Here is a 16957-nt window from a genome sequence, read left to right as displayed (position 1 = left end):
ATATGGTGAATCCCTTAGTCCAGATCATTAATAAAGATGTTAAATAAGACTGTAACTAACGCTAATCCCTCTGGTACACAGCTGGACACTTCCCTTCCAACTCAGTACATTACCACTCATCATTACCCTTTGCTTTAGTCTGTCAGGCCAGTTTTCAGTCTATGAGATAGCGTATCACATCCCAGATCTTTGGCGTTTGTCCACAGAGCAAAATTTTTTAGAGAAATTGCATCAAATGTTATCTCTCGTCGCTTTGTTCCACCAGTGATTTAAGTCCATTTTTTAAAATAATTAATTTATCTGATGTCTTGATCATGAGTCATCTCTTCTTTTGATGGTCTTAGTTTTTTCCTAAAACTAATTTTACTTCCATATTGTCTATGTTTTGTTTATGTTGCCTATATTTTGCTTCTATATTGTAAGTCTGGCAAGCACTTGGCAAGATTCTCTTTCTTATTTGAAAACCAGAAAGGAAGTATGTGTTGGGGTTTAAGTCTAGTACAATACTTTAGAATGAAGAGCAAAATTAGCTAATGTCACAGTCACATCTACAGTACTAAGCCTGTGAAGAAAAATGAGGAAAAACTCTTTCTGTGTAGATTCCCTGGAAAGATCTTTAAAAGGTGCCTTACATTTGTTTGCTATCCTCACCAATTCCTTAAGAATTCCTTAAGATATTGAGACATATATCAGATAGACATGTTTATTTGGTGTTTCCAGGTATGATTTTTTTTCAAAGTATGTTCTTCATTAACATTTTTGAGTACTTGCTGATCAACTCTTTTCAGATGTTTCCAGTTGTTCTTTCTCCTTATGCATTTCTACATGCCAGTGTTTTATTAATTTCTCAGAATTATGTTTTTGGTAGTCTGTTACTCATATGTTGCCCTAGTGTCTTTCATTTCTTGGTTTGAAGTCTAATACTTTCTGATCAGAGGCACCAGGCATTATTATATCCTCACATTCCTAATTCTGTCCTCTTGCTGGAGTTCTGTACTGTTGGCCCCTCTGCTGAAATCTTTCTTCTCCAGATAATGACTTTGCTGACAAAATTGCGTCTCTGAGATGTGCTTTAAAAGTATTTGAGGAATTGAAGACATACAGTGAAGGCAGTAATATAAGTGAAGTAGACTTTACTGCTGGGTATCTCATTATTTGTGTGTAGCCATAAAAGGCAAGATTTTTCCAAAATGAGAGCCAAAATGAAAGGTACAATAAGAATTGGGCTGGGATTCAGAAGTGCTTAGTGCTAAGCAACTGCTTTTGGCTTAAGTGGCTTGATATTATCCACTGCTTTTTGTCATGTATTACAGATAATTTTTCTTTAACACAACAGTTCCTTTGATCCTCATCTTAGGGTCTCAGAAATGTATAAAATTTTGGGAGATGGTGCAGACAGGCAATCAGTGTGATAATATAAATAATGCTACTGAGTTTTTTCACCTCTGCAGATAGTTTAAGCTGATCTCAAAACCCACGCTGTTTGGCCCTGTTGCCAGCCAAAGACGTACAGACAGTATTTAGGGTTTCTGCAGTGGTACAAACCTCACAAAGTATCTTTACCTTAGACAAATACTTACTTTACTGACTTCTGTGATGATTTGATGTGCGTTTTTCAGTGTAATTTTAACTACCACGTTTTCTGTGGTAGGATGGTAATCATAAGTATTCAGATATTGCCATTCATGAGAAACTCCTGTGACCATCTCCCAGCATTCATTGCAATTTTGTCAAGAAAATCTTAATTGCTTCCTTTTGTGAGTTTCTGGCTGTGGTGCTTCACGTATCTACCTTCATATTTCTGACTTCTTTCCTGCCATATAGGACAGAGAAACAAGAATCTTTGCTTTTTCATGCAGGGGTTTTTTGTTTTTCTTTTTAGTGATGCAGAAACACGTGGCATTGTCAGAGACTAGTGAAAACAGTGATTTGTTTCAAAATTTGAAATTATTTGCTAGCCAAACAGTTTTCATAATTAAATTTAGTAATTTCTTTAAATAATGTAATAATCTTTAAATTATGAAAGTTTGGATCTATTAATTGAGAATTTGTGAAATACGCTGGATGCAGGCAGTTCATCATTTAAATATGTTCAGTGCCTGCTTGACCTGAGTGTCAAAATGGGAAGATAGGAGACAATAATCCTTGCTGATGCATTAAAATGGAGAGGTCAGATTATGTATCTTCAGCAACACTGTGAATAACGAGTGTCGGCATAGGACTGGTGCACCTGTCATTGCTGGAGGGCAAAGAGACATGTGGTTCCAAGGGGAACTGACCTTTTTCTTTCAGGCATTGAGTCAATCCCATATCCTAAGGCACACATTCTGCATTAAAATTATTATAACTCTCCTGGTATTACGTTGAACAACAAACTCTGGTGAAAATCAAGGGAAAAAAAAAACCAAAATGATGGTGACGGTAATTTGTGTGTTGTTTTTAATTAAGCCTTTAGAGGAAATATATTCTGTAATTTTGAAAAACATCACTAAAACATTATATTCTTCTCTGATAAAGATAAATTTATTTGAAGTTTAAAATAAAATTTTGAAATGCCTGAATTAGCAGGTCTCTGGATACAAAAATATGAATTACAATATTTATCAGTAAATGTGATTCACAAAAAAACTGCATCCTTTCAAATAAGGTAACGTATAATACGCTGTATATCCACTGTCTGCTACCTCAACTGAATTTATATCCATAAGATCTGATTTACAAATTGACAACTTCCTGTTAAATTATTCATTTCATAATAATTGATGTAACAGAGTTGATCTTATGCTGGAACATATTTGATCATAAATTCAATGAAAGCAGCCACCATCTTTGTGATATTTGTCCAGCTAAATCCTTCAGTGAATAAAATAATAAAGATGCCAGCTGTGTTTGTTTTATGATCACTGCTGCAGTAGGAGGCTGGAAATACGAATAAAATCTCTAATTTTATATGTTGGAGTTATAAATTCAGAATCTTACTGCAAAGAATTTAAACGGAAAAAAAAAATTTACTTTTGTCACATTCTCATAAATGTACTGTTTGGGGGTTTTGTTCCCATTGTTTAAGGAGTCCAGAATAGTTTTAAGATATTGAATAGTTTTAAATTATTGCTATTGCTTGGACCCAAACTTAGAAAATTCAAGGAAATCTTATACAAATAGGTGAAATTTATGCTTTACTCTCCAACATCATTGCAAGAATGGACCATCATTTTTGCATTGCCTTCTTTGGTTAGATTCTATAGCAGTCTTAAAACTCTGTTTACTGCTGTGTACTGTTAGTGTGCCTCAAACTAATTTCAACACCCTGACATAAAAAAATCATGCTCCAGATTATTATTGGCCTTCCTTCAGCATTATGACTTTTGTAGCATAGTGTTATATTTCTTTTATTTCTTTCATATTTGATCCTTAAAGTGCCCCTGAGTCAAGCTTTATTCTGCAACCATGAGGGCATGAATCTTTCCTGAGATGTTGACAGACGGTGTTTGGTGAATATCATTTTTCTGTCAGCTACAGCCTACATCTATACTGCTAACTAAAGCAGAGCCAGGGACTATTTTCTGGCCCCGAGGCCATGTGGCAGACCTTAGCTACAGCTGTACTAAGTAACACTTGGGCACGTATCTCCCGTGGCCTTTATGTGGTTCCCATGCAGCTGCAGGTGCAATGATTATTTTGAGGGTGTTCAGTATTAGTTTTTTAATTCAAAATTTCTGGAATAACATAATACCGATGTTGCAGACCAAGAGAATTTTGTTTTCTAGCATAAGATGGAAGGTAATATATTGCATGCCCTGCTTGTAGGAGCTGCCTTTCAGGAATGGTCCCTGGCATGTGTCTGAACTGTGTCTAGGAGTGGTTTTGGAGAATGGTAGTTGGCATGGGCCAAAATAATCTAGGGGGCAATGAGGACACTTAGTAGTTGAGTGGTCAGGCTCTCTCCCTAGCCCTGCTTAATTTGGCGGTACAGGCTTCAACAGGGAGATTCTTACTTTTCCCTACCCTGTGCACACTTGAGTGTGCTCCCAGTGAAGTTTCTCCTCTTGCTGTAATGCTAGCATCCTTTGTTACTTAGGCCTGAAACTTAAGGGATGCTTTTTTATCTTTCCTATACCATTCATCTACACTGCTATATACATTTTACAACTGTTTGGGTTTTTTTCTTTCCAGCTTTTCCTAGATACTTTTTTTCCTTCCCTTACCAACTCTGTCACTCAGGTCTTGATTATCATAATATACTTCTTATGTCTTCTCTTGACCAATGCCCTTCTTCAGGTCATATAGAAAGCAACCACTAAATTCAGTTTATTTTTTTGTGGATTGTTTAGCTCCCCTCCCAACACTGGCTGTTTCACTCTATCATTTTTAACTTCTCCTTTTCAAAATCCTCCATAATTATGCCTCTTCCTCTCTTCCTTTACAAAGCTATGTATTTGCTCCTGCTCCCTATTTTTATGTCAGTGATCCCTTATATTTAGGCCTTCTCCTGACCCTTAGATAATTCAAGCAGACTCACAACTGTTGTCTTCCTTTCTGGGAATCAGATGGGCTTGTGCCCAGATAGTGCATTTGCCAGTTGTTTGCAGTCCTTTTCTTCAGGCTTCTTGTCCTCAGTTTGGAAGCTGCTGGTACTAGTCCTTGTATGCCACAAATGCCTGCTTTCACAGAAGTTTAATATCCATTTATGACCCTAAAATGGGACCCAGATAATTTTTTACCTGCCTGTTCTGCCTCAGGGGCAGCATATGTGACCAGCTGTGTCACAGAGCTCCACAGATCCCACAATTCACATGTGCAAAATATTTTGAAAATCTACCTGCTTATTTTTGGGCCATTAGAAGTGGCCTGAGCTCTACTAGCAGTCAATTTGTAGTGATAGCTGCCTCTTTGGGAAATCTGACCTTTAGTGGTCACTATTATAGATAACAATTCTGATTTTAGTTCTTAAATCACCTATGCTGATTTATGCCTAAATAGCAGTAACTCCCTGCTTAGCTGTGCCTCTTTCATGCTACTTTGACGGGTTAGGATTTGCAAAAATAGTTCAGAACTGAGTCCTTCCCTACTGCAAGCATATTTCTGAGTGTTGGATAGCACTGCATCCTCACACATATGTGAGTACAAGCACTTAAAATCCACAAATTTCAATAACTGATAACTAAAATATATGGAATCTGTGGTTTCATCATTCACCTCCAACCTATTTATAGTTAAAAAGGCATAAACTGTTTTTTCAACTATGAGCAACTTTTTAAAAAGACACTTTGATACAGGTACATGTGGATATGTAAGGTTTCGCTTTTTTAGAAAAATCGGTGCAAAAATCGTGTTTCCTCTAAATTGTATACTAGAGAGATCACTGTTTTTTCCTTCTGCAGTGGTCTCTGTGTCTAAGAAACCCTTGAATAATTACATTTGGTTTTTTCCCTGTTCAAGTTCAAAGTCAAATTCAGGCTTCTTTTAACAGATTGGCACAGGCACATTTGTCTTATTAAGTATTACTGCTGTTGATATCAGACACTAGTTTTTCAGTCTGCCAGCTTCTCCCTATGGGAAGATGACCTAGTGTTCCCCTTAGCAAGTACCTATCTCCATTAATGTAAAGAGAAAGGGTGGTATGCTAAGTCAGGAGAGTGAATCTGAAGAATTCACAGTGCACCTTCTGCACTGTGATGCTGGTGTGAACGTGGCATCCCATCCTGTGTTCTCTTCTAACATCACCTGAACCAAGTACCTGAGGGTCAGGGAGCTGCAACTAGTTTGTGTGATGTGAGTCTTTCTAAATATATAGGCATAATAATACATAATAAAATATTTTTGACTGTGTGGCTTTGAATATATTGTCCATATGTTCTCATGATATGCATCTTGGTCTCCTCCTCTCAATGTTTATTAGTTCTGCATCATTTCCCTGTCATGTCGTAGCTTTGGAGTATAGTTGCAAAAAGACCAGGATGCCTACTTGTACGTAATTGCTTAGTTTTATTGGGTTCAGACAGACAACTCATATACATAAAGTTAAATACATGCATGTGCCTGGGGTCTGTCTTCCTGAGCTCTCTAGGCTTGAGGCATTGTCTCTGCCTCCAAATCTCTATCCACCTTTAATGAGCTGTATAAATAAATACAAAGTACTCCTGTTCGTTCCATATCCATAAAATATATTTTCTTAGCTGAGAGGTACACAATAATAGAAAAGATCAGACCCATCCGATGTTTTAGGGGAGGACAGGACAAGTAGCTCTTTCCAAGTGGTTGACGGATCTGAGGCCCCAGCAAGACAGATTTGTAGGTTAACTGTGATGAACGATCTTTGGCTTCACTGACTAAAGCGAGGTCACCCTTCTCAGGGCACTGCCTGCAAGCTGCAACCTTGTAGCAAATTCTTGTTGAAATACTGAGCAAACAGACCAGTTCTTATTTACATTAGAATGAAATTAAGACTTCTCAAACGTGAGATGATAAAATACCAGACAAGAGGGCAGAGATTTATAAGGCAGTGCTAATGTTTATTTACTAGAACTTAGTTCTGTCTTTTTTTTTTTAGTTTTCAAAAGGCAGTAGGTCCACAACAGCTGGGTTTTGGGTTTTGGGTTTTTTTGTCTGTAGTCATTTAATAAGGGAAAATAAGGAAAACTATTTGCTACCCTAGTGGCTGCACCCACTTGACAAATTTGAAATTCAGTTTGGTTGTTTTTTCTTTGGCTTGGATTTTTTTGGAGGGAAACAGTCCAGGTTGTCGAGGGTGGGAGGAGGAAAAGCACAGAGCTTTGACTTCAGTGTGTGCCAAAGGTTTATTTCAGCTATTTCTGTGTTGGGGGGTAGGGGGTGGTGGTGTTTATTCCCTCCTTTTTTTTGGCTTATGTCCAGCCAGTGAGGAAATAAATATGTGAAGAAAGAATGCTATGGAATGTTAACTCCGCTGCCGTATTTTTTTCCTTTTATCATGCCCCAAGATTCACTGAAGTTGATATAAATTCACCATGCCTTCTTTTAAAAAGCATAACAGAAAGGCATTCTTCCTTTAAGAGTCAGACTGTAAAAGGTGATTTTCTTTCACTCAGTTTGGTTTAAGCCTGTAAAAAGCATTAAGTGAAAAATCTGATATATTTGTTAGGGCATTTATTGCATTACTAACTTATATTTTCAGTCCTCAGTGAAAGGTTTATAGAGAACATAAACCTTGAAGAGTTTTTGTTCAGGATTAAAGATATATTTTCTCTATTTTCTTCTCAAATAATAGCTCATAAAATGATTGGGGTGTTAGTAATTATTTTAGCTCTATTTATTTTCCAAAGATAGTTTGTTCAACTTGCTGAGGTGCATGAAGGCCTTTAAAAAAACACTCTTCTTGTTCAGAAGGTTCATGCCTTTTAAAGAATTTCAACATAATCAAAAGCTTCTGATTAGATGTCGCCACCATGTTGTTGTTCTTCATTAATTGCACTTAAAGCAAGCAAAGATCTTCCATTAACTATAAATCTAGCATATCCAATAGTAGTCCATTGTGGTGTAAGTAATACACTGTGTCTTCCATAATTAATATCTTTAATGGTGGGCTAATTGGAATGCTGAAAGAATTAAAATAGCTGATTGATGGTGCCATGTAAAATCAAAAAGAAGTAATTGCTAAATTATTTCTAGGGCAAAATGGTAAGGCATGCTCTGATTAAAATTTCTTAGGAAATACTTTTTCTGGAAAATACATGTATCTGAGAGAAACTGCTGAAAACTGAGTGAAATAATGTGAAATATTTCAGGTATTCTTCTTTTAGTTTAAAGAATTAGTTGTGGTTTTAAACAGTAGCAGAACACTGTACCCAGCGGTCATGTTGCCTGGAATATCGCAATCTCAGAATTCCAAGGAACTGAGGAAGTTATGTGATCATATCAGAGAAAGCCACATTCTCAGTAGCTTAGAGTATGTTGTCACTGGATATTGTATATTTGCTGCTTAAATAAGCTTATTTTTCTTCTTTAATGTCCGTCATGCAGACCTCATAGTTCTTGCTTCATTTGACATTCCAGCGTATATTATCCTGGCAAAAAGATACTTAATATCAAATGTAAACCTTGTTCTGTATCAAATTGATGTAGAACAAGTGGGGGAAATATCTGCAATACTGTCAATGAACAGCATTGGCTGTCTTCATGCCCTAAGCTCTCAATAGTTGTCACCCTTCTCTGGAAGGTTTCATAGCCCAGCATATTTATTCTGAGGCATCAGAGCAAGAGCTAGCCCGGGTGCATGTCAGGCTGTAGAAAGACAAAACTCAGGATACTTTTAAGTTGTATATTGACTGAATCTCTTTAAGCTCAGCATTTAAAGCTCAAATCAACCAAATTTAATTTTTAGAGGTGTGGTGTTCTGTAAGGGTGTTAATGGTCTGCTTTCTGAAGCAAACCCGTCAAGCTGGATATCGCAAGCGGTGTTGTAGAAACACAGTAATACATCTGAAATGGACACTAAAACACATCAAAGCTAGTGCAGAAAGAGTTGGGGAGAAATAGACTCATATCTGAGTTTTTGTCTTGAGTTACATTCAGTGATGACATGTACAAATGATCTAGTCATGACTGAGCTCAGTGGCCGTTATCAAATGTGAATTGCCATGAGAAGCTGGATCTCTTCATTGTCTCTTAAGTGTGACCAAACAGAGTCTCTGAAGCCTCCTGTGACTCATGAGCAGTTTAAGTAAGCATCTTAATTCTCCATTCTGAGTTGAGGAGCTGCAACTATAATTACTTGTTACCTACTGGGTCAGTAGATTCTTTTAAAAAATTTACCAAGTATATAAAAATTATATACATAGAGGTAAATCTATATTAATTAAAATAGGAAAAAACCAAAACAACCCCCCCCCCCAAAAAAAAAAAAAAACAACCTAGTTGCCTATATTGTTAGAATCTTCATTTGTTACATTTACTTTTTGTCATGAAATGCTGTTCATCTTGGCTGCATTCCAGCTAATGGCGTCTGTGCAACTGTCAAGTGAGAATTAGTTCAGACAGGTCAGGGTTATTATTACCTTCCTGGAATGCACTGAATGAACTTACCTCCACAGCTTTTCAAATGGGGCTCTGACCTCTTTTATATCGGCGTTAACAGCAATACCAAAGAATCAAACACTGATACTTTTATCTCTGTCCCATATTAGTGAATACTTATCATTAGTTGTCATGGCTTTTATTTTAATAATAAACAATTTGACCACCTTTTCAGTACTTCGACAGATAAGACTGCTGATGCTGTGATATGGTAATATAATTTGAAGAGATCAGGCTAATTCCTGAATTTCAAAAGAGATCATTTCATACACCCTTATGGAAATTGTGAAGGTCTGAAGACTGTGGAGCACAGTGCTGTGCAGGAGCACAGAGCAAGGACAGATGCTAGGAGCAGTATAGCCATGTTAATGCAGGATTTGCCCCAGCCTAGCTCATCTAGGAAGCCTGAGAGGGATGTTGCAGCCTTGTTTCTAGTGAGGTACCAAGCTAGAAGAGTACAATTAAACTGATGTCCTGGGGAACCTAGAGACCATACTTTCCTGCCCTGCTTCTGTAGAGAGCTGAGTGTTTCTGAATCTAAATGCCAGCACCTCAATTTGGGAAGAGGAGTATTGGGTGTTTGTAGACATGCCTCCCCTAAAGAATGTACACAGCCCAGCACATTAGGATTGCTGTTGGTAGTCCCATGCAGGTGTAGAGGACAATCCCAACACTGAAATGCAGTTTCTGTGGCTGTGTTCGACTGTGATGTTTACTGTATAGTTCATCTTGAAGTACCCCTACACTGTGCTGTAGAGACAATTCTGTGTTTTGTGATTGATCAGCAACAAGTAAAATCCTGCCTCAGTGAGCCTTCAAAAGCTTTCGTCTCTCTTTGTTCATCAGTTGTAGTCCTCAGTACCCTCTGTGTAAAACACTGAAAAAATGGTAACGTCTTTACTCTGTTAGATTCTCATCTTGAGGTGCCGCTTTACGCCTTCATCTGTATCAAAAGCTAAAAGCATCACATCAGAACTTGTGTTCACTTGTTGCAACGGTTTCATGATGACTAAATAAACTCTACAAAAGCTTCGTGGAGGCACACCAGGTGCGTTTGGGAAGCAGCTCCTGCACGCTGGATCTGGCACGTCGGGTCTTTGAAGACAGTAGGTGTTCTCGGCATGGCTGTAACAACAGAAAAAGCTGCTGATATTTAGTAAAAAGTAAATGTTACTTAAGGTAGGCCCTGCTCCAATTTGTGTGCTGCATGGCGGCTGCTGCTGGTAGGGTTGCATGTATATTCAGAGGTGCAGACTATCAGGGCACATGAGAGCACGTGCATATCAAGTGGTCAGAAAATGACTAACTACAATAGACGGTGTTGGCACAGTTTTGTGTCAGAACTCAGGAGAGGCCTAAAGCCTGGGACAAGGGGAAAAGACTGACGCCCTCAAGCAGACATGGGTGAAAAAGGGGGACATGGCCCTCGTGGTGGTGCAATGGTAGGTGAGATACCACAAGGAGTACAGGATACTGTACAGGAGTCCTACTGTTGAGGGAACCATGGCATCCTCTGCAAAACAAGCTGCCAGGGTTACTGTATGGCCTGCCTGATCTGCACCAATTTGTTTATTCTCTTCTTACCGTTAAACTCTAAACTCTGCTAAATCGTGATATTGTTTGGGTTAACTGTAGTTTTGTCTTTCAGTACCTCATGTTGCAAGAGATTGCTTAGAATAAGGAAGCAGAGCTGAGATTTCCAAAGGGAATTAGGTGCCTCACTCCTCTAGGCCATGTTATAACCGCCAGTCATGAAATGAATTAATGATATGCTGCGAGAGTTGTATCTTCACATGAAAAATATGCACAATAAACTATTTTTGCTTTGGGAAGTATTTACCTCGTACTGTTAGAAGTATATAGACAACATATTATCTCCGTTTGTTTTAATGCCCATTTATCTTAATTATTAACGTGAATTTGAACTGCCTTCTTGATTGCATTTAAAAGCAAATGACCCCAAGTTCAGAAGTTCACTGCACATGCCCAAAACTTTTTTTTCTGAAGAGCTTAAACCAAACTTCAGTGATCTTAGTCATGTTCTGCTTGACCAAATACTGACCTTCCTCTGCAGTAGAAAGACATTTAAGCCTGTTTTCTGAAATTAAATCAAATTCTTGTAATCCAATGAGATTTACAACGGCACAAGTCTAGTCAGATTCATATATGTTTAAAGTGAGACAGGTTCATATGGTGTTTGTTTTTCTTGAGCTAAGGCCATATACAGCGTTTGGGATTAAGTTGAAAATCAGTGTGGTTCACAAATGTCATCAGAGTATGTGTGTAAAAATACTCCCAGTATTTCTCAAAACAGTATCTACGTATCATTTAATACTGGTTGCCAAAGGTTTCTCTGTATTCTGTTGTACACCACATTTTCTGAAAGTATGTATGCTGTCATGGCTAGTAACTATGCCTCGGTGATTAGTGTGACAGTAAGTGAAGCATGAGTATTGAGACTTGCCATATCATGCACGCCAAATTCCTATATGGCCCAACTGCTGTGAGACAAAACATGCTATTATGTTTTAGACACAAAGCCATATTGTATGAAATTCCATCCTGTCACATACTGAAGGAGGTGTATTTAAAAATCAAACTTTTTTTTCTTTAGTTCTCTTTGTTAACTTCTCTATATTAGATATTTAACTACTGAACCCCATGAGAAAATTCAGCCTTTGTTCCTATTGAGGAATCATGTTTCAAAGTTACATCAGAAAGATTGTTAATGTTTTAAGGAGGATATTTTAAAGAGACTATTGGCAAGAAAAAAAGAGGAAAGAAACAAAACCAAATGTTCCAAGAGCAGACCACTGAGGACATGCGCTAAATGGGTTTCTCCAAATAATTCTGATATAGTAGATGTAATTTAAATACGTGATCATACCATGCATTTTCATAAGTAAAAGAATAGCTTGTCTTTAAACAAAGCAGCAAAATTAGTCATGCATTCCACTATGGCATCAGTTTTAAGACTGACAACCTTAGGAGCCTACATGCATATGCCTTTTGCAGTGTCCCCTGATTTCCAGAAGTGACTTTGATAGAAGACACGGGTTTTGGAGAAGAATTTTTTCATTGCTGTGCAAAGGTCTGTGAACAAAGCTAGAATTTTGATGTGGCAATTAAAGATACGGCTGGGCCTAGCTAAAAGTGCTGACTTGATCCATGAGTTATTTGGATAATCTTCTTCAGCCTGTAGTACTCAGGAGGCGAGACTCAATTGTTGTGGTCCCTTCTGAGTTTACAATCTATAAACACTTGGGAACATACTAGTAATAGTGTAGCAACACCACTCACCCCCTGCCCCAGCACTACTCAGAGTATTATCAGGGCAGGTAAATGTAAAAATTATAGCAGATTGAACTATTTTTGCAGACTGTGCACTGAATTTAGTCTTTTTTCTATTTATTAATTATAAAGCAGGTTCTAATTTTGACTGATTTATTAAAAATCACTTTATTAGTTGTTGTTTATTAGTAGATATCCTGACAGATCCTGAAGAGATCAGATAGGCATAGTATTCAAAAATTCCTATCTAGTGTACAGTTGCTAAAAACTAAAAAGACATCCAGTGGCATGTTTTTCTGAATTATTACAAATATCAGCATATCATACATATGCCAGCACATAATTTTGTACAGATGCTTTTGACTTTTAAATTTTATTTTTTTTCCACAATGAGTGTAGTACGGACATGAACAGAAAGTTGTGTCTATGACATTTGTGACTTAAAGTTCTCGCTGTAATAATGATTTTTTTTTTTCATTTATTGTTTTCAATGTTGTCCGTTGCAGAGACCCTTTTCACCTGTGCATACACTGATCTGTATAAATTATGCGATGTCAGACTAATAAAAGAGTAACTTTGTTTAATCTATCTTCCTCTCCTAAAAGTCAGTTTGAGCTGAACAAAAATTAACATTTGCATGAAACATGCTGTAGAATTATTGATTTTAGAGGATAACACCATCTTTTTCAAACACTGCAGTATTTTGGACTGCTTGATATTTGGACCATCTGTTTTGTGAAACCTGTGCATTGAAAAATAGGAGACCTTTTTTATGCTTTGGCATTTTTACCTGACAAGGTCTTTACTGAGCAAAGGCATGGTTGAATTTACAAAGTTAGATACTAATAATTATAATTATTAACTAATAATAGCAACACAATGTTGACAAGATTCAGCACCTCTTTTCCAACTGCATATTATAATAAGTTTGGTGGCTTTGGAAGTTTAGGAGGCAGCTGTAGGTTACTAGACCCAGGCCACATCTTGCATTTTACTCCCTCCTCTCCAAATCTATTACTTTTAGTTTATATTTTCTTACAGTATTCCCAAGCATATAGCTCCCAGTAAAACAATGTATTCTCAGACTTCCCTAGGTAGCTTAGAAAAGATAATTCACTTAGAATTTAATGTTTTCATTGCATTAGCACCTAATGAAGAGTCAAGCCCCCTGCAGTGTGAATATATGAAAAAGTAAGAAGCCAGTACTTCCCGAAAGACGCGTCTTTATGAAATATGATGCATATGTTGCGTGTTAAGTGGCATTGGATTTTAAAATTTGATACTTCATAAAGTTGGTTGAATATAGCTGTTACTTTAAGCTTAGATTGCATGGGCTTAGATGGTAATAACCATTTGTTTCCAGTGCTGTAAATTTTCAGTCTGTCAGTATGCTCAGTAAAATGCAAATGGAAAAATCTAAACAGTTTCTTTCAAGATGCTCATGATCCTTTAGCCTACTAGGCAGGGCATATGTGATAAGGTATAATATATGCTCTACGTTTGTAAAATTTGTATGAATTTTGAGCTGTCAATGCAGAAGTAATTCATTGACTCCCTAACCTGAGGAATATCTTTCCTGGTAGTGCTCCCAAACAAACTTCGTCTTTATCCTGGCTAGCAAGACTTGGTGTTTCAACTGTGCTGACTGCAGATAGAATTGGTAAACAGAATAATGAGATTGTTTTTCAGGAAAGACTTCTTGTTTGTGTTTCAGGCTGAGCTATGTGAATCATGCAGAAGATCTAGCCTCCAAACTACTCCAGTGTTTCCCAAAGAACAGATTGTCAGCACAAGCAGCCCTGAGCCATGAGTATTTCAGTGATCTGCCCCCACGGCTATGGGAGTTAACGGATAGTGAGTATAACCACCTCCAGATTGATTTAAAAGAAAGATGCTAGTTCATACAGATGCATGTGTGTATGCTAACCTTCACATGCAGACAGCTTCATGGACGTACAGAGCCACACACCAAATACGTGAGTGCAACTGTGTAGCTTGGAATTACATAGTTAGCTTGACACAGGACAAAATGGATTTTTTTTTTTTTTTTTTTTTTGTATTTGATTATGTGTGCAGCCAAGAGAATTATCTGAATTGTCATAAAGCAAAAGGAAAAATACAATTTACATATTTAGTGCTTTTCACTTTATAACATACAGTACTTCTTAACTAGCTGCAGCACACAGGATAAAAATCCAGCCGTCTGTGATTCACAGTATCTCTATCTGTTTCAACAGTAACCTTTAAGGAAAGACTTGGCATTTGAAAGTCTGAGAAATATGAAGTAGACGGTCAGTTAATTTGCTGAATTAGACTGTGTAAAAAAGAGGATGGCAGATGATTTTATTAACTAAGAATGCTTTCAGTATTTACATACATCTTTTTATTTCTTTTATTAAACAAAATGCATTCCGGCTGACTTGGCAAAAATGTTCCTATCATCATGTATGCTGTCAATGATCTCCTTAATAATTGTAAAACATTTATATCATATGTGTCCATATCTTTTCCCAGTGTTGAAAGCACACTACTGTTTATTCTGGGGAAAAATATTATCAAGCATGATATTTTTGATGCAGAGAAGGTTCTGTTAATAAAAATAGGTTTCGCAGGGGAGTAACAATCAGCATTTTGCTTTAACTCAGTGTGGTGAAGAGAAGCATGCTTTCATTAGAACAGTATATGTTTTCTGCTTTCAATCATACATCCATTAGCAAAAGATCTAACTGCAGTACTCCGAAGCAAAAAGTTCAGAGATGCAACAATGACACGTGTGTGTAACTATGGCTGATTTAAAAGTTGCTGGTAAAAACTGCCCTCCCTTTCTGAATATTAATCCACAATAGATTCTGTTTACATCAGTGTCAGTATGAAAACTTTTGAGTTCCAAAAGTTTATATTTTCCATCCTCAAAGCTTTGTAGTAGTCACATTTTGAGCTGGTTCTGTGGCCGGGTTGTCCAAGTACCCTACTCACAACTCTGCTCTGCTCTCCCATTTGTAGAATAAGAACGTTAAAATCAAACTAGCACCATAAATTTTTGTCCATCACAAGCTCTGTCATAGACTGTGTCCTTGCTCTGCAAAAAGATTCCCACTTTCCTCCTGTGCCATGCTAACCTACCACTTGGTTTGCTGACTGCGGTACTTTATAAGCTGAAAGTTCAAAGGATGCAGTGTAAATGAAGGCTGCTGTTGAAAGTCTGCCTTTGCTGAAACTGATGCAAAGAGATTCATTTCTTCAGGACTAATGAAACATCAAGAATGCCAGTTCATTTATCCTTTTTCCACTAAATGGAAAACAAAAATCACTCTGCAGTGGTGACATCTCAATCCTTCTGACTGTGTGATTTAGTCTAGCCAGGATTTTGAATTCTGAATTCTGCAGTAGTACTTTTCTGTTAATATGGACTTATTACCCACTTGCCACTTAGTTTATCAGTCAGTGGTTAAATCCAGTTCTATCAGTGAAGTAAATGCCTACACATTATCACTCTGCAGCAGGCTACCAACAGAGACAGTCTTGTCCTAGTCATTAACAAGCACAATGTATGCAGAACACCAGAGGGGAATTAAAACCACAAAAAATCCCTCAGGGTGGTATTTTTAATATGAGAATTTAATTTGTAATTTCACAGATTAAGAATTTTGGCTGCATTAATCCTTTTATCAGCTCACAGCAGGTTATTTGCAGAAGCATAACCATAAGGCGATATTCATTGGCAGAAACACGTCTTTGCATAACGTTAAACATCAGGAGCAGTGAAACCTTTTGAAGGGGGGAGAATAAAGATGAAAAATCATTATATTTTAAAGCAAGGTTCTTCTAAATGCCTCCAGTAAAATTCTGAGTTACAGAAGGACTATTTCTGTGTCTAGTAGATAATCATTATGAAGCATAAATCCAGATGCAAGAAAGGACAATCCCAGTATCAAATACTACAATCATTTCTATTTAGTATGATTTGGATATACTTGTAAACATATTTACAAAACAAAGAAGTCATATACTTTGGAGAGTTGGGAAAATGTTTATTTACTATGTAGTGAAATTACCGTTTTTTGTGATTCTAGTTCTCTGGATTAATATTTTCTGTTAGGAAGCACTTGCTATTGATAGTTAATTAAATGTAGGTATAAACATATTGAGTCTTTTATGGACAACAGAAGTGTGTGTACACACAAAATCTACAGCTTCCTAATCAGGTCACCACTGCAATTTTGCAAATCTCTGAAGGGGATAGTATTCATCATATCTTATCCAATTTGGTTCTTGTGCTGAATTACAAATTTGGAGATTTAGCACTAAAAACCAAAGAAAGACTCACAAGTGAGGAGAAAGAAAATGAAAAAAAAACCCCAAAACTTGAAGGCTGCTATATAAGTGAAATTGCTTCTGGCTGGAGTATTTTTTCAAAATTTTGTTGGAGGCATTAGTAAATCTCCAAAGGAGTTGCAGGAACATCTGTGAATATCAGACAATCTTTTTATTAGATATGGAAGTCTCTAGAACATATGACTTTCTCCTCCTGCCCATGCAATCCAGGGTTCAACCTTTTTCCAGCAAATACAGCCTTTTGCACATACTGAAATTGCTAATGAATGAGCAAGGACCC

General features: G+C 37.1%; 1 protein-coding gene across 5 annotated transcripts in view; it reads left to right on the top strand.

Moving 5' to 3' along the window:
* The window catches only part of CDK14 (cyclin dependent kinase 14), a 320641-nt gene that overhangs the window by 238801 nt on the left and 64883 nt on the right, over positions 1–16957 (top strand). For all 5 annotated transcript variants that reach the window (XM_026842539.1, XM_026842544.1, XM_026842542.1 and 2 more), the window contains one exon: positions 14057–14196. In XM_026842539.1, the coding sequence (XP_026698340.1) occupies positions 14057–14196 (140 nt within the window). The remainder of the gene's footprint in view (positions 1–14056; positions 14197–16957) is intronic.

This window comes from Athene cunicularia (assembly GCF_003259725.1).
Source record: "Athene cunicularia isolate RWA chromosome 2 unlocalized genomic scaffold, athCun1 chr2_part1, whole genome shotgun sequence".
NCBI lineage: Eukaryota > Metazoa > Chordata > Aves > Strigiformes > Strigidae > Athene > Athene cunicularia.
This window is presented reverse-complemented; position numbering and strand designations above follow the sequence as displayed.